Genomic DNA, 26,171 nt, shown 5'->3' on the forward strand with positions numbered 1-26,171 from the left:
AGTGTTCATTTAACAGTTATGTCTATGTCAGTTTGCACTTTAAATAAAGTGTAAAATTAGCCTATGTTGCTATTATGTGCACTACACTAACAAAAATAGCCATTCATGTCCCCCTGTGCCCACATGTTTTACACACACATGTCCCCTCTGCCCACATGCTTAATACACACATGTCCCCTCAGCCCACATGCTTAGTACACACATACATGTCCCCCTCTACCCACATGCTTTACACACACATGCTCTCCCTGCCCATATGCTTAATACACACATGTCCCTCTCTACCCACATGCTTTACACACACATGCCCCCTGTGTCCAAATACTTTACACCCACATGCCCCCTCTGCCAAACAGCTTTACACACACATGCCACTTCTTTCAAACAGCTTTACACATACATGCCCTCATTGCCCACATGCTTTACACACACATGCCTCCTCTGCCGACATGCTTTACACACCTATCCCCTGTGTCCACATGCTTTACACACACACACACACACACACACACACACACACACATGTCCCCCTCTGCCCACATGATTTACACACACACTTTCCCCCTCTGTCAAGCAGCTTTTCACACATGTCCCCTCTGCCCACATACTTTACACACACATACCCCCTCTGCCAAGCAGCTTTACACATACACATGCCCCCTCCCCATCACATTACCCCTTCTTCTTACCTTTTTCTCCATCAGTGACAGCACAGGAACAGGAAGATCTCCAGCCATGTGTACCATGTGACTGCTGCAGCCACAGGACCTGTCTGAAGGGGGTCTAGCTACTAAATTACAGAGATGTAGTTCAGGCAGCCTGTGCGGTCTGTGCATAGGCTGTCACATCGCTTAATACTCCCTGTAGCTACATAATCCATTCATAGAATATTATACTACAAGATGCCCCCCTCATTACTACAAGCTGTAGTACAATATTCTATGTATGAATGAATGACACGACTGCAGTGAGTAGTATGCGATGTAACAGACTATGCACGGACTGCATAGACTGCCTGCACTGCATTCCCACTGAACCACTAGGCTTAGGGAAATAAAAATATAAAGAAGAAAAAAAATATTGGTGGTTTGCAGAATGGGCCTGGGCCCTCTGGTGGGCCTGGGTCCTCTGGTGAGCCTGAGCCCCTTACGCTAGTACTCCCCGTACCCCCCCAATGGCGGCCCTGCTGACTAGAGTGTCAGCTCTTATGAGCAGGGTCCTACCTACCTAACCACTTGTTTTCTTTGTTTTTCCTTATTTAGTCTACTTTTTATGTCCCTGTTTTATGTATTCTCTATTGTTTTCTATTACTGTCCGATGCTGCAGGCACCATGATGACCTAAATAAACACAAAAAAACAATAATAATTGTCCTCACCTTTTATTTATTTTCTTGTAAAATGCTCGTCCTCTGCTTTTCATAGCCAGTGTCTTTATAGTCACATATACTTGCTTACACATACTTATATACTTTGTGACATAGTTTGCAGTAAAGAGTGTACAGATCGATGCACTGGCACTCACCCATGACAAATGTGTGCTGTCTGTAAACCTTTTGCATGAATCTGAATAAATTTGGTCACACTTCCAATCCACCCAGATCAGGGTCATTTACCCCAAGACTATAAAAATCTATGTGAAGATCAAGCTCATTGACCAAGAATAGGTCTTTTTATTGTCTGATAATCTGGTATTGTCTATCCTTTGAATATGATTGAACTTTGCTGACCTTTACGTTAACTTGTGACCCTGGCATCTCACCATGATTCTGTCGTCCTGACTGTGTTGTTAATCTGCCTGTAATGTTGCTGACCTGGTTTGCCTGCAAAGGAAAGTTAGGTTGTTATATATGGAAGATAAAGATAATGCAATAGTGTTGATTAGAGGCATTGACACTTCTGTTGTAAGATTCACAGAGGTCACCAGTATACAATATATAGGGGTAACTTTCGTGAAAATAATATTTCCTGTTATTTATCGAAAAAGGGAGTACCTCTATCACACACTGCAAGATAGAAGCTAACACTTGTAATCTATCTATCTCTTCTTCATTCAAACTTTCTGCCAGATGTCCTGTACATAATAAACTAAAACGCAAATTCTAAACTGCATTGCATATAAAGATTAAGTGGAAGTACGGAAGTCAACATTATCTAAACTACTACTATTTCTAATTATCAATAATATATCAAGTTGTATTTCAACTATAACTTTTCTTACGGTCAAATTATGATATGAACCCTTCATTCAGCACCTTAAAGGACACCATACATAAAATTGTATAATTTAAATTTAAATATAACCAGTTAAAGAACATTTGATAGCTACTATATATGAATAACATTTTTAACTGTTTCGTTTTTGAAGCTGCAGTCGGGTTACACAAGCAAATAAAAGATAAACAGTAAATAAAAAGTAAATAAAACAAGACCCACCCGCTGTTTAAAAAGATAGTGGATCTACACACACTGGGCCTAATTCATGTTCGGATGTATGTCCATTTGCTTAGAGCAGTGTTTCCCAACTCCAGTCTTCAGAGACCGCTAACAGTGCAGGTTGTCCAGGTCACAAGTGAAAAATTAGGACCACCTGTGGATCTTTCAAAATGTGTCAGTTAGTAGTGTATACACCTGTGCTCCAGCAAAGAGATATGGAAAACATGCACTGTCAGGGGTACCTGAGGACTGGAGTTGGGAACCAGTGGCTTAGCGTATATTGCATTGTTCCGCACTGCGCATGCTTATAAATAGACATTATGCCAATGAGCACAATTGCAGTCAATTCATGCCCCCACACAACTGATACTTAAGACTGTCTACGACTTGAGAGGTGGAACGTGGGGAGGGGAGGGGCGGACGAATGTAAGCCATGACCAGTAAGAGCATGCTGAGCGCATTTCAACGCAGAGGATTCAAGTCCTGGGTTTCTTGTAAGTACGCTTGGTTTCAGCAATATCTTTTACACCCACTACAGGTCAGGGGTAAATGCCGACTGATAGTGATGGCTGACACGGCATAGTCTTTGAATTATAAATTACACGTATGTGTGCCACTAGCTATCACAGAACAACTATGATATACTGTAAAACCACATTATATGTACAGTAAGCATTTAAATTATTTTTATTTGATTAATATAAAAAAACATAAATATATAAAAAAAATATATTTAAAAATAAATATTTTTATAAATGATAATACTGTTTACAGTTGTATGTGTAGTGATTTTATGCACATACGTATGTGCAAATACTGCAGTCTATTGTGTGTGTCTATGTAAGGCAAGCAGTGTTTAGCCAGAGCAAACTTACTCCCTGATTCAAATCATTATGTATCTTGAAATACGATTGTCTGAAGTACGAGACTGTTCCAGGCTCCGTTTTAAAACGCAACTTACATGAAAATTGTGCTCAGACTTAATTCGGGCCCACTGTGACCAAATCAATGAAAACAAAGAGAAAACCTCATCTTAAATTTTAATTTTGCAATATTAATTACAGATAGTGATCCCTGAAAACATAAAACATACAGTCATTTGTTTTAGGATAGTATCTCTTTAATTATAAGATAAGAACTGAAAATGTTAACAGACCTCCCTCATACTAAAAGCCATCATATTTATTTTACTCGTAAACATTTCAAGCCAAAACTCCTCCCGTAGACGCAGAACAATTATAAAAAAAAAAAAAGAAGTCTCAGCCATTAAATAGTTCAGGAGAACAATATCCAATAAAATACAAACCACCCTCAATGATTTTCCTCGTCTAGAGATTAGGAGTATCAAGAGGAGACTTTTAGGCTCTTGGTTGCATGAGAATGTAAAGCCACACCCATATCTATATCTGGCTTGTATGTGTTATCTTAATTTATGCCATTTAATAAGCATGTGTCATTTATCAGCCTTATCCTATAAATCAAAGTATGTGCAATGCTTGTCCTGTGGTATTAGTTATGAAAGATGCCTAAATTAAAAGTTTCGAACCTAGTTTCTACAACTCATCCAGACAAACAAATGAGCGTGGAACTTGTATTTGATTCATGATTATGAAAAAAGTTGTTGATACAAAGTATTAGCAGAGACAGCTGAAATCACACAATGTGTGTGTTCTGGGATGCATGGTGGTGTCATTATCGGAGTATATACCGGTAAAAGTGCAAGGGTGTAAAAAAGGTTGCATTTGGAATTTTAATGGTTCATCTGTGAACTTTTAAAACTTACAGTCAGATTGAACTGTATTGAGAATATAAAGTTTGTATAATGTGGGAATATATCAAATCAGTTTTCAATGGTCAAGAAAATAGCTAATGGGTAAACAGCCTTTTTTCGACAAATGGAAATTTTGTTTTTATTAAGGAGTGTGAGTATAAGTTTAGCACGTGTACAAGAATAACTACATGTAATAAAGCTCAAAGAAAATATATATTGTTTATTCTGTAAGGTACCTTCGTCTGTAGGTATATGGATTAAGCACAAGATCGTTCTGCAGGACTGCCAATAAATCATTCTAGTTATATTATATGCTATACAAGGAAAATGTTTGTATTTTCAGAAATAGTTTTGAAATTATAAACACTACATTTTTTTAGAAATAGCCAGGGAATACTGTAGAATGTGTATAATAATATAATAATATAAATATAGTTTTGCCATGCTTCATCAACTTCACCATTAAACAGACTTTGCATCAGTTGGAATTTCCTGGTCTGAAAGATCAGTAAAATGATTGTGGTTGAATGAAGCAGTAATTTACCAGGGAGTTCATCTTGTAGATTCCATACTAACTTATATAAATCTAGAAACTCTGCCCATTCAACCATGTTAGTTGAAGAAGCCTGTGTTTAGAAGTTGGCTGATATTGGCATTCTGCTAAAAACTCTTTAATGTGGTTTGTATAAGTAGTAACACAATATATTTTATATGCTTCTTAGAAAAGTTTTCCTCTAACCAATGAATAATGTTTACTTTTTTGGCATAAGTTTATTGTTTTGTAGACATCTTATGGGGGATAAAACAAATCTATTATAGCTCTATGTTCTATACATCTATGTAACTCTATACTCTACATATAACTCTATACTGCGGCCTGGGGATGTAAGCTGAACTATGTGATTGTAGGTTCCACAGAACAATCTACCGATTAATAATAAAAGGCTATTATTGAAAGAAAATCTGAGGTAGCTAGTCATAAACAAGTGGATTTTTTACTATGACTTATATTTATCTTCCTGCTGGATAATCATGGTTATGTCAAATCCTGGACCACACAGTGAAGAAGTGAATACTTGCATCACTGAATGAGGCCATGACAACCTCTCATGCCAACTTGCCAGCCCTTCCCTGTTGATATAATAATATTAGTATAGTACACATCCATTATTCATGATAATCTGGCCACTAAATGGTGCTACCACCAGATTACTAAACAAAAATAAATAAGTTGTTCCATAATGCAAGCTAACAACAGAGAGTAGACGGTGGGACTAGGTATTACCTCAGACCAGCTCTTTCTACTACCAGCTATAATAAACTATTCATGTATTAATTCAATGATGAAATTCCAAAACTGAAACCTCAATTGTCTTTGTTTTATTTTTTAAGTCTCCCAAGAAAGCGAAAAAGAAGGCAGAAGGGGGCGGTTCCAATGTGTTCTCCATGTTTGATCAAAGCCAAATACAAGAATTTAAAGAGGTAAATTTTACAGACGTTTTAGACCGCACCTTTCAGAAAACAATGCTGAGCTGCTATGAATAACCAACTGCTTTCTGCCACGAAGAAGGTGATGCAAATGGTGTACACACTTCTCTTTCTAACTGGACTTTGACATACACAGAAAGTATAGACACATTTGCTATCTCATCCTTTTTATTTACTGGGTATACGCTCCCCTTTACAATATGGGGAGCAAAGCCTTTTATTGCAGAAGGAGAATGGTTCGGACTTTCTCACTCTTTTAGTACTTACATATATTGGTCTTGTCTAGGTATTTGTCTGTGGTACGTTTACAATATTTAGAATAAAACTGGCCGCTGACAGGCCCAGGGCCAGATTAACCATAGGGCTAACTGGGCTACAGCCCAGGGGCCTATGGCATCCAGGGGGCCCTTGAAAGTGCTCAGCAGCAGTATTGATCGGTCTGGGGCGGGGGCGCCCACAGCCCGATCAGTGCTGCTGAGCACTTTCACTGCAGTACTTCTCAGGCGCGATGTATTCTCCTTACTGAGATCTCGTGAGTCTCACTCTCACGAGATCTCCTCAGTAAAGAGTGTACAGCGCGCCGGATAAGGAGGTAAGTGCCGGGGGGAGGGGGGGGGGCGACTCGGATCACGGGGGGGGGGGGGCCCTCACGGGGGATTGGAGGCCCCCTTAGCCCAGGGGCCTCCATTCCCTTAATCCGGCCCTGGACAGGCCTGGTGGAAAGAGTCAAACATCCCTTTAAAATCCAACCTATTAACACCCCTCTATACATTTAAAAAGTTAAAAAATGTAATAAATGTAATGAAGAATTTATGCACTGTAACTCATTGAAAGTATTCTCCATTGAAGTTATTGACCAACTAGATGACACTATTTTGATATTTCTCATCTACCAAGTCAGAGTTGCTGGTCTCCTATCTTGCATGTTGAATTCATGAATGGATATCACGATTGAGAAGTCCCTCAGATTTCAATTTTAACATCCCCTTAGCCGATGTTCCATTTGGAATTCCAGCTTTTGTCATAGCTGGCAAATGTGCCCCAACAAATATTCCCATCACAGCTACTGAGGTTTCATTGTCCATCCATAGAAGACAAGTGTCCCTGCATTGTTACACATGAGCCTACGCTTGGTAAACCACCGTTATGTTAAAGTACTCACTTTCAATACACTTTCTATCCCTTGTTTGCTCAGGTGTTTCCTTCAGTACAGTGGTTCCCAACCTTTTTTCGACTTGGGTACCCTTTTGAACCCATTTCTATAAATTGTACCCCTTGTTTTTAAAATAGCTGTTTTTAAATACTGGTACTTTTGTTAACTGCCTATCTTCATGTATAATAGTGTAAATGAGGAAATAAGTTGTACAAGGAAAATTACTACACTAAAAGTACAAATCATAGATGTCATTTTACAATATTCGTGTCACAAGTATTTCACAAACTTTTAATTTATTATTAATAATAATATTTAGTTGTCTTACCTGAGAAGTCTGTAATAACTGTTCAACAGATCACTAGCCGATTGTTAGTGTGATCGTTGACTTTGTCTTGATGCACTTAGTTTCTTGAAATCAGTTTCAAAAGATGCAAGATACAGTATTAAATCCGGATTTGCATTACGCTTGTTGCGGCGTTAAGTACAGATCTAAGGGGAGCGAGATGAGAGAGGGGGAGGCTGATAAGGAGAAGATTGCAGTAGTCCAAGTGGGAGATAATCAGAGAGTGGACGAGAGATTTGGTGGCATCCTGGGAGAGGAAGGGCCGAATGCGGGCAATGTTGCGAAGCTGGAAACGGCAGGATTTGGCGAGAGAGTGAATGTGAGGGGCAAAGGAGAGAGAGGAGTCGAGGATGACACCTAAGGGCAGCGGAGTTGGGGAACAGGGGAGATAGATGAATTGTCAACAGTGATGGAGAGGTCAGAGGGGAAGGAGGTACGAGAGGGAGGAAAGACAATGAGTTCAGTTTTAGCAAGATTTAGTTTAAGAAATCTAGAGGACATCCAGGAGGAGATGGCAGAGAGGCATGCGGATACCCTGGAAAGAAGGGAGGGAGAGAGATTAGGAGAGGAAAGGTAGAGTTGAGTGTCATCAGCATAAAGGTGGTACTTGAGGCCGAAGGAGCTGATGAGTGCACCCAGAGAAGAGGTGTATAGTGAGAATAGTAAGGGTCCAAGGACAGAGCCCTGAGGGACCCCGACTGGAAGGGAGGAAGAAGGGGAGAGAGAATCAGAGGTGGAAGGAACGGTCGGCAAGGTAAGAGGTGAACCAGGAGAGGACGGTACCGGAGAGGCCAATGGACTGAAGGGTGTGAAGCAGGAGGGGGTGGTCAACGGTGTCAAAGGCCACTGAGAGGTCGAGGAGAATCAGGAGGGAGTAGTGGCCCATGGCTTTAGCCGAGTGGAGATCGTTCGTAACTTGAGCCAGGGCAGTTTCAGTGGAATGGAGGGGGCGGAAGCCTGATTGGAGCGGGTCAAGGAGGGAGTGTTCAGAGAGGTAGGTGGAGAGACAGTTGCAGACAAGTCTCTTGAGTATTTTGGAGGCAAATGGGAGAAGGGAAATGGGGCGGTAATTAGAGAGTGAGGTGGGGTCAAGATTGGGTTTCTTGAGAATGGATGAGACGAGAGCATGTTTAAAGGCGGAGGGGAAGATGCCGGTGAAGAGGGACAGATTAAAGAGGTGAGCGAGGTGGGAGCAGGTGGAGGTGGAAAGGGAGCGAAGAAGGTGAGAAGGGATGGGGTCCTGGGGGCAGGTAGAAGGGGGGAAGAAGAAATGAGAGAGTGGACTTCCTCACCCGAGGTGGGGCGGAAGGAGAGAAGGAGTTGGTGGCTGGGGGGAGAGGGGGGGAGAGTGGAGGGGTGAGAAAGGGCGAGAGGGGGGGTGGCGGAAGAGTGGGTGGAGGAGGAGATTTTAAGTCTGATAGCCGCGATTTTAGAGGAGAAAAAAGAGGTGAAGTCAGTGGCAGATAAGGAGGAAGGGAGGGGGGAGGTAGGGGAGACAGGAGAGTGTTAATGGTAGCGAAGAGGCGGCGGGGGTTGGAGGACTGGGAGGAGATGAGGGATTTAAAGAAGGATTGCTTAGCGAGCGAGAGGGCAGAGCTGTAGGAGGAGAGGATAAACTTGAAGTGGAGGAAATCAGCCAGGGAGCGAGATTTTCTCCAGTGGCGTTCGGCAGTACTTTATTAATGGCCGAGAGTGTCAGTGTCTGGTAGTGGAGTGCCACATAAGGTTCTGACCTGTCAGGCAGTTGGGAAGTTCACCTGTTGATTATTCCCCCAGGAGGAGTCTGTCAAAGCGTTAACTCTGAATGGGGCCGCCCTCGCCGGAAGTGAGGTGTCAGCGGTAGCGCCTGTAACAAATCCCGATGCAGGCCTTTCTTCTCCGGTTTTCACCGCCAGGCTGCATACACAGCTGTGACTCTCACCGGCTCTGGAGCCCCGGACAGCTGTCCAGCAACGGGGATAGGGGATCGGACACGTCAGGCAGGAACGTCCTCCGATGCAACCCTGAACCGCAGGGGGGAACTTGTGCCAGCTGGAGCTGGAGCTCTGCAGAAACGTGTCTGTGCAGTATGGCACACAAACCACGCGCCCCTCTAATCCGCCCTTTCTTACTTTTTTTGGCGTACCCCTGAAACGCCCTGCACGTACCCCCGGGGGTATGCGTACCACCAGTTTGAACCGCTGCTTTAGTAGTTATCTGCATATATCTCTCATTCTAACTATGCATAAAAAAACACTGGTTTAATAGGAAATATACAGGAAGGTAATCAGATTCAAATATGGTGCAAATATCTGGTTATTTCTAGGCTGTTCAACTGTGTAGTCCTAAGTTGCATATATGGCTGTGAATATAAATAGATGGGACAAGGTGCTTTTAGCTGAAGAGAGCAATCTGATGGTTCTCTGAGTATGCCATGAGAAGCATTGGATCATGCAGCCTATCTAAAGTAATTTTGGACCATCTGCAGCTGCATCTGTGCTACACTGGTATTTCTGGAAGTAAAGAGGGCAGCACCTGGTCTATGCAGAGATATTTATTAAATCGATGAATCAGGGCCAGAAACATGGATGGGTTCTCCACCATAACCCTCTCTTACACTTTTCATACCTAAACGACACTTAGTTGTTTCACTAATTACAGGCCACTGACGATATTTCTGTTTTACTTCTGTGGCTCATGGCAATAACTTACCTGGGATTTGCTCAACCAATAAATTCACTGTACTTGATGAAGTCTTTGCTTTCTTGAACGGTGGTTCCAGATGCCTGATTAGCAGGCAGAGCATTTATATGTCAGTGTGCATGTCTCCACACACAATACCTAAAGTCACAGGTCCTATTTTTTCAGTTTATTACTAACCTTTATTTATATAGCACCAACATATTAGACAGTATTATATATATATATATATATATATATATATATATATATATATATATATATATATATTATTTGTTATAATAGGAAGTGTATGAAGGACTTCTGTGTTAAGGAGGCATCAACTATATTTTAATCACTGTGGACTTTTGGCCCATTTTAGTCCATCTGACCCTCACTTTAATGTTTGCTCTACACAAATGCACAAAACTGTAGCTATAACTATAATCTTCATGTACAGCATCTGTAGCTTTAGTTCAAGTAGAACAAAGCAATTGATCTTGCTATAGAATATTAAACTGTTGATTTAATCAAAGAATTTGTTGTAATTTTGTGATGTGTATTTAGCCCTGGGTGTTCTGGCCTATCCAACTGCAGTATACAGTTACTGCTCGCTGTATGTAATCGTATATTGGAACCCATCCAGCAGCATATTGTGCCTAGTATTAATTTAGTTCAAGGAACTTGGGGTGGGTTAATTGTATTTTAATTAAACCCCTTGTCAGGAATCATTAGCATACTAAACGTGTGTAATTCACTGAGGCTTTGTTTATTGCTTATTTTTAACTGAAAGTGAAATGTGTCACAGACTGTAAGCGAGGATCAGAGCGGATGGGAGATCCTGCGGATCTAACTAATGCACTGTTTCCTTTTCACCAGGCCTTCACCATTATGGACCAGAACAGAGACGGCTTCATTGATAAAGGAGACCTGAGAGACACATTTGCTGCCCTGGGTAAAAAAAAATAAAAAAAATAGTGATAGCTAAATCAAATTCATACATAAGTATGTAGGAAATGTTTATACTTAAACCGAATCTGCGTGAGTCAAAGGGGATATGTCAAACTCAGTGAGCCAAAAGGGAAGTCTGCCAAACTGATTTAATGTGATCCTCTTGTTTATGGGTTTGGAACCTTTATGTGTTACATGAACTGCAGTTGTTTTATTTCATTATTAAATGATTTTTATTTTTATATAGGTATTGAATTGTGTGTGTGGATGTGTGAATGTTTTAGAAACACAGGATGACTGTCATCATTCATGTATATCGTTGTATATGTGTGTATATATATATATATATATATATATATATATATATATATATATATATATATATATATGTATATGTTGTTCTATGCTGCTTTTGCCTCTTTTGATATTATAGCAATTGGCATTCATTTCTTCCCCAGTACTTTATAGGACTGAGTGATTTGCTATGCTGACTTAATGTGATTTGCAGTTATTTCACCTGGAACTCTTTTCAGATACCACATGGTGTGTTGCACAATGTAAATATTTTTCCTTGTGTTATTTTGCGTGAATAATGACAGCAATATAAATCATTCAGAATAATAAATGCAGAAACATTTAAATACTGGAATCTAGTGGGTGGTGCCGGTTGAGGGATTAGATATTACAGCTTGTGTATATATGTAGATTAAGTATATTGTTCCCAGTATTGTGTGAGGGTTCCAAAACATGTCTTGGAACGTTGGGAAAAGCTACTAAATTTTCAGGTAGCATATGTCACAATTGTGCCACTTCTGTATCCAGATCCGCCTATTACACTTACATTCCACTTTCTCCTTCTCTTTATATAGATCTGTGTTCATGGACAAATTAAAATTCTCTATTGGCTCTTGAAGGAATCTAATTTTCGCCAAAATTAAACATTATAGTATCCAACTGGTGGGGTGTGTGTGTGTGTGTGTTGGTGAGTTTTTTGGTGGTGTGAATAATAAAACAGGATAGATAATAATTTGTATACGAAAGTCTGTTCAAGATGTGCCAGCAGAGAAGGATTCTACAAAGGTGGCCATTGCCTTTTTTAAGTGATGTGTGTGGTTTAAAAATGACTGGGTGACATTAATAAAACTGTTATGTCATGGAAGTAAATGGGACAGACACCAGTGGCGGAACTACAATTAGTGCAGCAGGTGCGGTGCGCCGGGGCCCACAGAGATAATGGGGCCCGCTGCACGGGGAACGAGCTGTGGGCCCCCGTTCCCTCCTCCCCGCTTCCCTGCACAGCGGCCCATAGCTCGCTAGTTCTGCCTCTGACAGACACTATAATACTGCTACACAGCCATATTTTGGGAACCACAGAACTTAAATAAGGATACAGTATTACTGTAGCAACAAGTTGTGTTTGACAGTATGTGGCAACAGAGAAACAACCATAGTGCAATATATGCTTCATTATGATACAAATGCCTTACAACATTTTAATGGTGTTGACAACACTGCTACGCTGCAAACAAGTGGCTAATGCTCCTGAAGCCCTATGTCAACCCCATCCCCACACTTCTTCACTAAAACAGGAACAGTTGGGAGTCTACAGTCCCTACAGGTAAAGAACATGTTTTTAGCCCAGTACATACAACCTCCCCCATCCACCTTATCATATGACAGCATCAGCAGTTGTGAAATCCCCAGCATAAAAATCTGTTCATAACGAGATTTTCAAAACCACTGACACCAGGCAGATGTTATGTAGTGGGAGCACTTTATTCTCATTGTTTAATAGGACAGAAACACTGCACACAATGTTTTGGGGTACAACCCTTCATCAGGATTTGCACCAAAACAATAAGTATTTTTATACCAGTGTTATTCAGTAACAGAATGGGAATGTTTCTGTGAAGGTATTCCAGTAGAGCATTGGACTGTTCTTTCCACTGAATCTATGGTAGGGTCACAGCTCCTCCATTTATAATATTGGGAAAAATGGTGGAATTTTTGCTGCTCTTTCAGGAGAAAGTATTTAAGTTATTAGTTCGTTATAAGCAAAGGCCAGGTAGAATATACTGGGGTCAGAAACTAGAAGAGCAGCGAAGTACATAGTAGGTTAAGGCAACATCAGACAAACCACAGGTCAGAGCAAGGATAGTTCAAAGTCCAACAGTAGAAAAAAACATCCAGGTAATTGTAACTGAACCTATAATGGCCACTGCTTACACACGGAAACAAGCCTGTCAGGGGGCACCTCTCCGTCATATTACCAAGCATAGGCAACTTGAGTATGATGCCAGAGACAGAACACCTGGGCACATAAATGACTGCAGAATGGGCACGTGCGTGACTAAAAAGCTGTTTGACAGGTGGAGATCACAGGGCTTGAATTTTAATTGTATTTTATTTCTCAGCGATACTGCACATCCAGTCAGACAGTCTGGGAATTACATGTAAACACTTGCACTGACTAGACATAAGTGCATAACATAAACCTTTCTGCTATGAACGCAGAAATGGTGTGACTGCAGACAGATTTATGAGTAGGTGAATAAATGGCAGCCAGGGATATGAACATGTCCTTAAAGAGTAAAACACAAGGACAACTTTTAGCATTTTGCGAATTAATTTAAGGTTATTTGTGTTTTAATCAATTAAATTATGAAAAAATGTTTTATGGTTTTTTTTGCCATGCGCTGTCCCTATGCTATCAGTAATGTAAATTTATTTCTAGCACAATATGAGCCGTAATACTGAGCAGTAAACATTGCATAACGCAAAACAACGGAAAGCTCAATCCAATATATTTTTTATATTTTCTGGCTTTACCACAGAAACATATTATCAGGGGCAGGCTGGGTTGGGGGGCAGGGGGACATCTGCTCCCCTGGCTGGTCCCATAGTGGGCTACTTTGGACTAGTTCACTGGGCCACCTGCACTTTTTTTACTTTAAAATCTTCCTAATAGGCTGCTGAGTCGAGTTTTGCCCCAGGGCTTACATTTGCCAGCCCTCCCCTGTATATTATGTATTATTACTATGCTATTCAGAAGCTATCAGGAACATAGTGTCAACTACCCCTCTATGTGGACATGTTTTATATTTATGCTTGTGCACATAAATTGGGCAATCAAGGTTTCACATTGGGGATAGCAGGACATGCCCTGGCTGCAGGCTTTCTTTAGGGAAAATGCTGCAGTCAGGGGTACTTAGATGGGGGAGGAGGGCACGTACTTGATACCCGCAGCCAGGCTTCCCTTATTGACCCTGCAGTGGCGATGATGGTGTGGGTGGATAGGGCAATCATTAACAGCCCCATCTGAGCTGGATTGTGGTCAGTGAAAAAGAGCCTTTGCAGACTAACAGCTTCCTATTGATATTTTCCAATACTGTGCCTGCCCAAGAATCAGCTGAACCGAGGACTTTTTTTGGCAGTTCTGGCTGCAGTCAAGTCTATGGTGTAATTTGAGACAGGGGGCTGTGTTTCAAGCAATACTATAAACAGTCTGTGTGCAGTTCACACAGAAGATTCCAAGATGAAGGTCGGATAAGAGCATGCTGTTTTCTCTTATTCAGTTGTGCACTGGGTGAGAGCCAGTGTGGCATATTCAGCCAAGTCCTAGAGGTTGCTAATGTGAAGAATGGCGTAAAAGGCCTAATCACCGACTCAAATTACCAGATCACTCTCCTAAGGTCTCAAGCTACTGCTAGTTCTGCTCATTTTCACCTCTTTCAGTAGTTGCTGTGCCCTGGTTAAGAGGGACATTACCTAGGTATCCTTAGATGATTTCCCCCTGCACCTAATCCCCTCACCTTATTATTTCTGTTGTAAAAAAATTGAGACAAATTACTAGCACCTTTATTTTTTACATACTGTACAATCTACTATAGAACGTCATCTGGCACCTTGAGAATGTTAGCCGTCCTTTAAATGAGGTGCCCTCTTTTACCTTGGACGCCATGGACAGGCTCGTGGATTTCATTAAGGTACGCGTTAAAAAGAAATGTAGGACCTGCCAGTTTCTGATTAAGAAAAAAATTGAGTGAAAACGTATCTCATCAGGCAACACAATCTACAGTACACAGCTACAAGTGCAGTATAGCACACTTATATGTGCACACTTGTACTGTACTTTACGCAAATCTCTTCATTCTCCATTGAAGAAATTTGCGCTTGAAAGATAAACGTACATTTAATTATAGATGATTTCCAAATAGTCATTTAGCAACCATCAGCCCTGTAATCATCTCATCATGCATTTGAAATATATTTTTATTTATTTTTAAAGATAGAGAATGTTTCAAAAAATGTTATGACATGAATTACATTTCTTGATAATGTTGGATGGGTAGATAGGGACATGTAATGATAGAGATAAAGAGGCAGATGATGTGTGTTTAATTTACTTTTATAATAATTTACATTTTTATAGAACATAAACATTAAACCTTTGTCTATTTTCCTTTTATCTGTTCTATTACGCAGTAAATATTTCCCAGGGATGCCATTCCACATCCAAATCTGCATGTCTAATTAAGCATTCATTAGTTAGCGTTTCCTTCTTAAATGTTATGTTAATTTATTTTATTACATCTTTAAACACTAAAATGTATTGTACATAATTCTAAATTTGCACTGCACATATGTATGTTTTCAGTTTATTAGTGTTAGTGTTAATTAGTGTTTCTTTGTATTAGTATTTATTAGAATTTTCCCTGATGTTCTTGATTAACATTCTGTGGAAAAAAAAATTCCTGAGCTGGTGAAAGTGATATCAGTACAATGGCAGTACTTTTACCACTGCTCTCCTAGTTAAATAGGCTTACCCTTTACATGAAGAAGCCTTCGCCAGAGAGCCCCACAAAATCTAACGCCAGTGATGCCCGGTGATAGTCTTCACCAGCTCAGGAGCTTTGGAAAATAGGGAGAAACCCTAAATCTGCCGAAAACTGCTTTTCTCCTTTTTTTTTTTTTAAATAGGCCACTCAGTCACACGAACTGCTGCTGTGGTAAGGTAGGGGATTAAGAGAAATGTAATGGTTCTCTGGCGTTATTGACACCTCCCAGCAACTGAATGTGTAGCCCCAGTACTAGGACCCAGAGAAGACACACCAGGAATAGTTGCTTAGCAACATAATGCAGGTATGGTCTCTCTCTCTCTGTCTCTGTGTGTGTGTGTGTGTGTGTGTGTGTGTGTGTGTGTGTGTGTGTGTGTGTGTGTGTGTGTGTGTGTGTGTGTGTGTGTGTGTATTAGGGAATTTAGACTGTAAGCTCCAATGGGGCAGGGACTGATGTGAATGAGTTCTCTGTACAGCACTGCGGAATTAGTGGCGCTATATAAAAAAATGATGATGATGATGATGTGTGCCCAATATCACTATCCTCAGTGGTGCAGTGTATGTAACAGCTCTTAGAAGACACATTGAGTAATTAATGTCATCAGTGCTAAAATCCTGCTGTGTACCTGTGACCGACAGATTTTTCTCTTGGAGACACCAGAGGCAGTAATGTGGCATAAAACACTGATATTAAATTACAGGAACCTAGAGAACCCATCACATTTTTTAAAGGGTCTAGGATCTGTGACTGCTCTCTAGGAAATTGAGCGTTAATGGCATACCTTAATTGTAGATATCTGAAGAACCTGGAGTTAGATAACTGGTAAGCAGACGTTAGTTGCTCAAATGATCTTAAGTGACCATCTATATATATTTGACCAATAGTATGCCCTCCCGCTTTTACCCACATCATTGTATCTTCTAACTTCACCAATTCCCCAAAATCAGAATTAAGCCACAGAGGGGAGTCTGGATCCAGCTCTTCATCTCCCAAGAGTGCATGTGCCACTGACCATATGTTACGTCTCACTGGAGACAAATACCAACTGGTATTGGCACTGGCCTTCCCAGGGCACGGAGTCTAACGGACCCCCTGGTCTTCTCCAAGAACCACCGCAAGGCGGGATGGTTTTAGCTGCCAGAGGCCCACAGGTCACGGCCCCTGGGTTAGCCCATCGGCGTGATAGAGAGATAGTAGTAGGGTGAACGGTTCTGGGATCACAGTAAAAGGTCTCGTCTAGCTGGATATTAAACAGCTTAACTGATCTGGGTGGACCACCTCCTGAATGACACTATTAAGCATTATAGAAAGGATTTTAGCAAGGATCTTGGCATCAGTGGTGATTAAGGAGATAGGGCGGTATGATTCTGGTTGTAGGGGATCTTTACCCAATTTTAAAATAGGGATGACTATGGCCTCTGACATAGATGGGAGCAGCAAACCATATTCCAAGAACTGAGAATACATCTCTAAAAGTTTGGGAACAAGGAATTTGTTGTATTCTTTATACACTTCTATAGGAATACCATCAATACCTGGTGTCTTACAATTTGGAAATTATGAAATGGCTGCCGTAATTTTGTCTACTGTAATGATGGAGTCCAGGAGGTCGGCCAATTCTGGTGATAGTAGTGGGAGTTTAACTCTTTTAAGATAATTGTCAAGCTCGGTGGGTGCATATTATGTCTTTCTTGAATATAAATTATTTTAATACTCAAAGAAAACCTCAGAAATTTTAGGTTCTGTAAACTGCTTTACATTATATTTGTCTAAGATAGTAGGAATTGTCCTTCTGGACATTTCATCTTTTGCTAGACTTGTAGCTGCCCCCCCCCCCCCCCCCCCATGTCGTCTTGGAAATATTGATTATGTCTAGAGAACATAAGCCTTTGACTATTCTTATCATATAAGAAGTTGGACCAATCAGATTGAGCCCGTAACCAGTTTAATCTGTCTCTACCATCATGTGTACCAATACATAAAACCTCCAGATCTAAACATTTCTGTTCTCACACTCCCTCTATCTATTAAGTTTTTTAATTCCAGCTATTTTGTTAATAAATGTGTCCCTCATGAAAGCTTTAAATGAGTCCCACAACACAACGGGATTGATCTCTATCGAATTGTCTAGAAAATTATTTCCCCAAAGGTTCTCCAATCCTGTACCATCACCCAGTTTGGTTAACCAATATGGATTTAGCTTCCAGAACTGTAAGCCCCGTTGAGCCCTAAGGTCAAGGTCAGTAAGGATTGGGGAGTCATCGGAAATGCCCCTAGGCAGGTATTCGACTCTAGACACCAAAGGGAGCAGATTACGTGAAGCAAGGACCATGTCAATTCTTGAAAGTGAGTGGAAGTACGGAAATGACACGAAAACTGTCTGGCATCTGGGTTTCTAAACCTCCAAACATCTATTAGTTCCATATCATCAATAAGTTTACCAAAATTAGTTGTCCAATTATGGAGTGTCATGATTTCAGAGTAACTACTCCCCTTCTGGACTCCCAATGACGTGCCCACACAAAGCAGGTCAAGGGATCCACCACAAAGGGACCAAGAGCCAGGTTGCTTCAAAAGGGGCAGTGACCTGCGGCCAATCAGCGATAACACCATATGTATTAGTCACTGACCGCAATAGCTTTCCCACCTACTGTGTCTCATCTGTAAGGTGGAATATTAAATGATTAGTAACTCCACCATGGATGCGCGCTTAAACAGAGAACAAATGACAATAGCGATAAAATGAACACATGGGGGTATATTTACTAAACTGCGGTTTGAAAAAGGGGAGATGTTGCCTATAGCAACCAAGCAGATTCTAGCTTTCATTTATTTAATGCATTCTACAAAATGAAACCTAGAATCTGATTGGTTGCTATAGGCAACATCTCCACTTTTCCAAACCCGCAGCTTAGTAAATCCAGCCCATGATGTCTGTGGTAGCATATGGGAGGGTGGAATGGAATTTGTGCAGTAAAAAAGTGCCAACAACCATTGGGGTAAAAATATATAGAGCAGGCACAAGTCCTCCCTCTTTGATCTTATTGGCAGGAGTGTGCATTGAAATGTAACCTCTAATAGGTAAGTGAATGACTTGGCACAAACAATTATGTTTAAGTTTGTTTGGCTTATGGCCTCACTTGTCATACTCAGCAGTCCTGATCCAAAGTAAGCTTTCAGAAGACATTAACAAAAGTAACTAGCAAAGAGGTGCTGCAGCAGCTCTATGCAATACCCAGAAGTGTAAATGATTCTAGGTGAAAGAGCTTGGTGGTGACAACAATACAACTGGTGGAACTAAGTAGGGACACCAAGTCCATGAGCAGTTCATCATCATCATCATCATCATCACCATTTATTTATTTAGCGCCAATGATTCCACAGCGCTGTACAGAGAACTCATTCACATCAGTCCCTGCCCCATTGGAGCTTGCAGTCTAAATTCCCTAACATATACACACACAGACAGACAGAGAGGGAGGGAGAGAGAGACTAGGGTCAATTTTGATAGCAGCCAATTAACCTACCAGTATGTTTTTGGAGTGTGGGAGGAAACCGGAGCACCCGGAGGAAACCCACGCAAACACGGGGAGAACATACAAACTCCACACAGATAAGGCCATGGTTGGGAATCGGACTCATGACCCCACTGCTGTGAGGCAGAAGTGCTAACCACTTAGCCACCGTGCTGCCCACTTGCAGATGTTGAGTGGCTGGTTTGGCTAAGCAAGCGGTTCCAGTAGGTGTGGTCAGTAATGGCAAGATACTGATGCGGGAGACCTCATATAACTGGTAACCTGACAGGGTGGCAGATTAGGCCCATCCTGTCACATGTGGCAAAGAAAAGTTTTAGCAGTATAAATAAATTTGTTGTGATGTTGTCATTTGCCATTTGACATATTAATCCCTGTTGTTGATACAGAAAGTTAGTTGGTAAAAGAGCTATAGGTATTAGAGATGCTCATTCTTTGCCCATTGACCCTAGCATTGGTGTTGCAGAGGTTGAGGATGTGCCAGTTCCCCCCGTCATTAAATCTTCCCTCAGCATGGAAGGGCTTGTTTAGATTTCAGACTAGGGATGAGCGCACTCGGATTTATGAAATCCGAGCCCACCCGAACGTTGCGGATCCGAGTCGGATCCGAGACAGAGACGGGTATTGGCGCCAAATTCAAATGTGAAACTGAGGCTCTGACTCATAATCCCGTTGTCGGATCTCGCGATACTCGGATCCTATAAATTCCCCGCTAGTCGCCGCCATCTTCACTCGGGCATTGATCAGGGTAGAGGGAGGGTGTGTTAGGTGGTCCTCTGTCCTGGTAGATCTCGTGCTGTGCTGTTTAGTTCTGTGCTGTGCTGTTTAGTTCTGTGCTGTGCTGTGCTGTGCTGTGCTGTGCTGTGCTGTGTTCTGCAGTATCAGTCCAGTGGTGCTGTGTGCTGTGCTCTGTCCTTCTGAGGTCAGTGGTGCTGCTGGGTCCTGTGCTGTGTCCTGTTCAGTCCAGTGGTGCTGTGTCCTGTGCTCTGTGCTTCTAAGGGCATAGTTATTTCCCCAATATTCCCCTGTGTTTAAAAAAATAAAAAAAAGTTTTTTTAAAAAATACCAAAAACTACTTAAATTTATTTTAATTACCACAAAATTTGCACAACCAATCCTGCAGTATAAGCCCATTGGTACTGCAATATTACCAAGTTCACACATTCAGCAGTAAAAGTCCAGTGGTACTGCAATATTACAAAGTTTACACATTCTGCAGTATCAGTCCAGTGGTGCTGTGTCCTGTGCTCTGTCCTGCTGAGTTCCGTAGTGCTGCTGGGTCCTGTGCCGTGTCCTGTTCAGTCCAGTGGTGCTGTGTCCTGTGCTCTGTGCTTCTAAGGGCATAGTTATTTCCCCATTATTCCCAAGTTTTTAAAAAATAAAAAAAAAGTAAAAAAAAAAAAAAAAAAATATATAATAATTATAACCAAATTTGCAAAACCAATCCAGCAGTATAAGTCCATTGGTACTGCAATATTACAAAGTTCACACATTCTGCAGTATCAGTCCAGTGGTGCTGTGTCCTGTGCTCTGTCCTGCTGAGGTCCGTAGTGCTGCTGGGTCCTGTGCCGTGTCCTGTTCAGTCCAGTGGTGCTGTGTCCTGTGCTCTGTGCTTCTAAGGGCATAGTTATTTCCCCATTATTCCCAAGTTTTTAAAAAATAAAAAAAAGTAAAAAAAAATAAAAATTTAAAAAATAAATAAATAAATATAATAATTATAACCAAATTTGCAAAATCAATCCAGCAGTATAAGTCCATTGGTACTGCAATATTACAAAGTTCACACATTCTGCAGTATCAGTCCAGTGGTGCTGTGTCCTGTGCTCTGTCCTGCTGAGTTCCGTAGTGCTGCTGGGTCCTGTGCCGTGTCCTGTTCAGTCCAGTGGTGCTGTGTCCTGTGCTCTGTGCTTCTAAGGGCATAGTTATTTCCCCACTATTCCCAAGTTTTTTAAAAATAAAAAAAAAGTAAAAAAAAATAAAAAATTTAAAAAAAAATAAATATATAATAATTATAACCAAATTTGCAAAACCAATCCAGCAGTATAAGTCCATTGGTACTGCAATATTACCAAGTTCACACATTCTGCAGTATCTTGTGCTACATATAATGGAGACCAAAAATTTGGAGGATAAAGTAGGGAAAGATCAAGACCCACTTCCTCCTAATGCTGAAGCTGCTGCCACTAGTCATGACATAGACGATGAAATGCCATCAACGTCGTCTTCCAAGCCCGATGCCCAATCTCGTAGTACCGGGCATGTAAAATCCAAAAAGCCCAAGTTAAGAAAAAGTAGCAAAAAGAGAAACTTAAAATCATCTGAGGAGAAACGTAAAGTTGCCAATATGCCATTTACGACACGGAGTGGCAAGGAACGGCTTAGGCCCTGGCCCGTGTTCATGACTAGTGGTTCAGCTTCACCCACGGATCTTAGCCCTCCTCCTCCTCCCCCCCCCTACAAAAAATTGAAGAGAGTTATGCTGTCAGCAACAAAACAGCAAACAACTCTGCCTTCTAAAGAGAAATTATCACAAATCCACAAGGCGAGTCCAAGGATGTTGGTGGTTGTCAAGCCTGACCTTCCCATCACTGTACAGGAAGAGGTGGCTCGGGAGGAGGCTATTGATGATGTAGCTGGCGCTGTGGAGGAACTTGATGATGAGGATGGTGATGTGGTTATTGTAAATGAGGCACCAGGGGGGGAAACAGCTGATGTCCATGGGATGAAAAAGCCCATCGTCATGCCTGGTCAGAAGACCAAAAAATGCACCTCTTCGGTCTGGAGTTATTTTTATCCAAATCCAGACAACCAATGTATGGCCATATGTAGCTTATGTAAAGCTCAAATAAGCAGGGGTAAGGATCTTGCCCACCTAGGAACATCCTCCCTTATACGTCACCTGAATAACCTTCATAGTTCAGTGGTTAGTTCAGGAACTGGGGCTAGGACCCTCATCGGTACAGGGACACCTAAATCCCGTGGTCCAGTTGGATACACACCAGCAACACCCTCCTCGTCAACTTCCTCCACAATCTCCATCAGATTCAGTCCTGCAGCCCAAGTCAGCAGCCAGACTGAGTCCTCCTCAATACGGGATTCATCCGAGGAATCCTGCAGCGGTACGCCTACTACTGCCACTGCTGCTGTTGCTGCTGTTAGTCGGTCATCTTCCCAGAGGGGAAGTCGTAAGACCGCTAAGTCTTTCACAAAACAATTGACCGTCCAACAGTCGTTTGCCATGACCACAAAATACGATAGTAGTCACCCTATTGCAAAGCGTATAACTGCGGCTGTAACTGCAATGTTGGTGTTAGACGTGCGCCCGGTGTCCGCCATCAGTGGAGTGGGATTTAGAGGGTTGATGGAGGTATTGTGTCCCCGGTACCAAATCCCCTCGAGATTCCACTTCACTAGGCAGGCGATACCAAAAATGTACAGAGAAGTACGATCAAGTGTCCTCAGTGCTCTTAAAAATGCGGTTGTACCCACTGTCCACTTAACCACGGACATGTGGACAAGTGGTTCTGGGCAAACGAAGGACTATATGACTGTGACAGCCCACTGGGTAGATGCATCCCCTTCCGCAGCAACAGCAACAGCTGCATCAGTAGCAGCATCTACAAAATGGCTGCTTATGCAAAGGCAGGCAACATTGTGTATTACAGGCTTTAATAAGAGGCACAACGCTGACAACATATTAGAGAAAATGAGGGAAATTATCTCCCAGTGGCTTACCCCACTTAGACTCTCATGGGGATTTGTGGTGTCAGACAATGCCAGTAACATTGTGCGGGCATTAAATATGGGCAATTTCCAGCACGTCCCATGTTTTGCCCACACCATTAATTTGGTGGTGCAGCATTACCTCAAGAGTGACAGGGGTGTGCAGGAGATGCTTGCGGTGGCGCGCAAAATTGCTGGACACTTTCGGCATTCAGCCAGTGCCTACCGCAGACTAGAGGCACATCAAAAAAGCATGAACCTGCCCTGCCATCACCTCAAACAAGAGGTTGTGACGCGCTGGAACTCCACCCTCTATATGCTGCAGAGGATGGAGGAGCAGCAAAAGGCCATTCAGGCCTACACAGCCACCTACGACATAGGCAAAGGAGTGGGGATGCGCCTCAGTCAAGCGCAGTGGAGACTGATTTCCGTGTTGTGCAAGGTTCTGCAGCCATTTGAACTTGCCACACGAGAAGTCAGTTCCGACACTGCCAGCTTGAGTCAGGTCATTCCCCTGATCAGGCTGTTGCAGAAGCAGCTGGAGAAAGTGAGGGAGGAGCTGGTAAGCCATTGCGATTACACCAAGCATGTAGCTCTTGTGGATGTAGCCCTTCGTACGCTTTGCCAGGATCCGAGGGTGGTCACTCTTTTAAAGTCAGAGGAATACATTCTGGCCACCGTGCTCGATCCTCGGTTTAAAGCGTATGTTGTGTCTCTGTTTCCGGCGGACACAAGTCTACAGCGGTGCAAAGACCTGCTGGTCAGGAGATTGTCCTCTGAAGAGGACCGTGACATGCCAACAGCTCCACCCTCATTTTCTTCCACATCTATGGCTGCGAGGAAAAAGCTCAGTTTTCCCAAAAGAGGCACTGGCGGGGATGCTGATAACATCTGGTCCGGACTGAAGGACCTGCCAACCATTGCAGACATGTCTACTCTCGCTGCATTGGATGCTGTCACAATAGAAAAAATTGTGGATGATTACTTTGCTGACACCATCCAAGTAGACATGTCAGACAGTCCATATTGTTACTGGCAGGAAAAAAAGGCAGTTTGGAAGCCCCTGTACAAACTGGCTCTATTTTACCTGAGTTGTCCCCCCTCCAGTGTGTACTCGGAAAGAGTTTTTAGTGCAGCGGGGAACCTGGTCAGTGAGCAGCGAAGGAGGTTGCTTCCTCACAACGTTGAAAAAATGATGTTTATAAAAATGAATAATCAATTCCTCAATGAAGTACAGCACTGCCCTCCAGATACTACAGAGGGACCTGTGGTTGTGGAGTCTAGCGGGGACGAATTGATAATGTGTGATGAGGAGGAAGTACACACTGTAGGGGGAGAGGAATCAGAGGTTGAGGATGAGGACGACATCTTGCCTCAGTAGAGCCTGTTTAGTCTGTACAGGGAGAGATGAATAGCTATTTTGGTGTGGGGGCCCAAACAAACCAATCATTTCAGCCAAAGTTGTTTGGTAGGCCCTGTCGCTGAAATGATTGGTTTGTTAAAGTGTGCATGTCCTATTTCAACAACATAAGGGTGGGTGTGAGGGCCCAAGGACAATTCCATCTTGGAACTTTTTTTTTGGCATTATATGACCAATCAACAGTCGTTTGCCATGTTCAAAAAGTAAAACCAAATTTTAAAAAATTCAAGAAATTAAACCAAAAGTAAAATGCCGTGTCATAATTTAAAACAAGAGGTATTGACGTGCTCTAAAACTACTGTATTGTTGTTTATATTTTATAAACACTACACTTGAAAGCTTGAGTCTTTCAATAAAAAAGTAACTGTCCATTGCACGAATAATTGCAACAGGGACAATTTTAGGGTTAAGAAAGCCAACTAATAACACTTCGACGCTGTCTGTCTTTATAAACACTACACTTGGAAGTTGGAGGAGGTATTGTGGCCCCGGCACCAAATTTACTACCGGGGCCACTCCACTGTGCAGTCCATATTTAGGTGTATCAGATATTAAACAACGGTGACAGTTGATGCCCAATTTTTTAATTATATTGTGGCCTCGGTACCAAATTGTGTACCGGGGCCACCACACTACGCAGTCCAGATACTTGTTTGGTGGAATTCAGACCAGTTGAGGGTTTTATTATTATATTGTGGGGACCACTCTATCTATACCACACTACAACTCTATACCACTCTATTTCATACTTTAATTCTATTTAATACTTTAATTCTATTTCATACTTTAATTCTATTTAATACTTTAATTCTATTTCATACTTTAATTCTATTTAATACTTTAATTCTATTACTAATTACCATAAAGAGGAACTGCCGCTTCTATTTAATACTTTAATTCTATTAGTAGTTACCATAAAGAGGAACAAAATAAACCAATTTTACCAAAAGTATAATATGACTTAGACTTACAAACACTACACTTGAAAGATGGTGCCTTTAAATGAAAAAGTCAGTCTTCATTGCACGACTATGTGCAACAGGGACAGTTTTTTGGTTTACAAAGTCAACCAATAACACTTGGACCCTGTCTGTCTTTAACATACTTGATGGGATCTCAATGACGAATTGTCTGTACCATGTTTGGAGGAGGTATTGTGGCCCCAGTATCAAATTGGGTACCGGGGCCACCCCACTACGCAATCCAGATACTTGTTTGGTGGAATTCTGACACGTGGAGGGTGTATTTATTTTATTGTGGCCCCGGTATCAAATTGGGTACCGGGGCCACCCCACTACGCAGTCCAGATACTTGTTTGGTGGAATTCTGACACGTGGAGGGTTTTTTAATTATATTGTGGCCTCGGTACCAAATTGTGTACCGGGGCCACCACACTACGCAGTCAAGATAGATAGATGCGTATCATAGATAAAGTACATTCAGTGGTGTGGGGCAAATTGAAAAATATTCAAAATGCACTGACATTATCAAAAACAAGAGGTTGTCACACGCTAAAACTCCAACATGTATATGATGGAGAGGATGGAGGAGCAGCCGTATGTGTAGTGTAATGCAGACCTGTTGAAGGTTTTTTATATATTTTATTGTGGTGCCCAGTGCCCACTCCTCTAGGCAGTCCAGGTACATTTATTGGTGCGATTCATAAAAGTTCAGGGTTTTTAATATATTGTGGTGACCCACTCCTCTACGCAGTCCAGGTACATTTATTGGTGCGATTCATAAAAGTTGATGGTTTTCTTATTATATATATTGTGGTGACCCACTCCTCTACGCAGTCCAGGTACATTTATTGGTGCGAATCAAACAAGTTGATGGTTTTCTTATTATATATATT

The 26,171-nt window shown here is 41.8% G+C and overlaps 1 protein-coding gene across 1 annotated transcript in view; it reads left to right on the top strand.

The window, feature by feature from the left end:
• Positions 1-26,171, top strand: part of MYL10 (myosin light chain 10) — a 39,534-nt gene that overhangs the window by 6,868 nt on the left and 6,495 nt on the right. The window contains exons 2-3 of the mRNA XM_075197827.1: positions 5,598-5,687; positions 10,730-10,805. Coding sequence (XP_075053928.1) covers positions 5,598-5,687; positions 10,730-10,805 — 166 coding nt within the window. The remainder of the gene's footprint in view (positions 1-5,597; positions 5,688-10,729; positions 10,806-26,171) is intronic.

Source organism: Mixophyes fleayi, chromosome 2 (genome assembly GCF_038048845.1).
Source record: "Mixophyes fleayi isolate aMixFle1 chromosome 2, aMixFle1.hap1, whole genome shotgun sequence".
NCBI lineage: Eukaryota > Metazoa > Chordata > Amphibia > Anura > Limnodynastidae > Mixophyes > Mixophyes fleayi.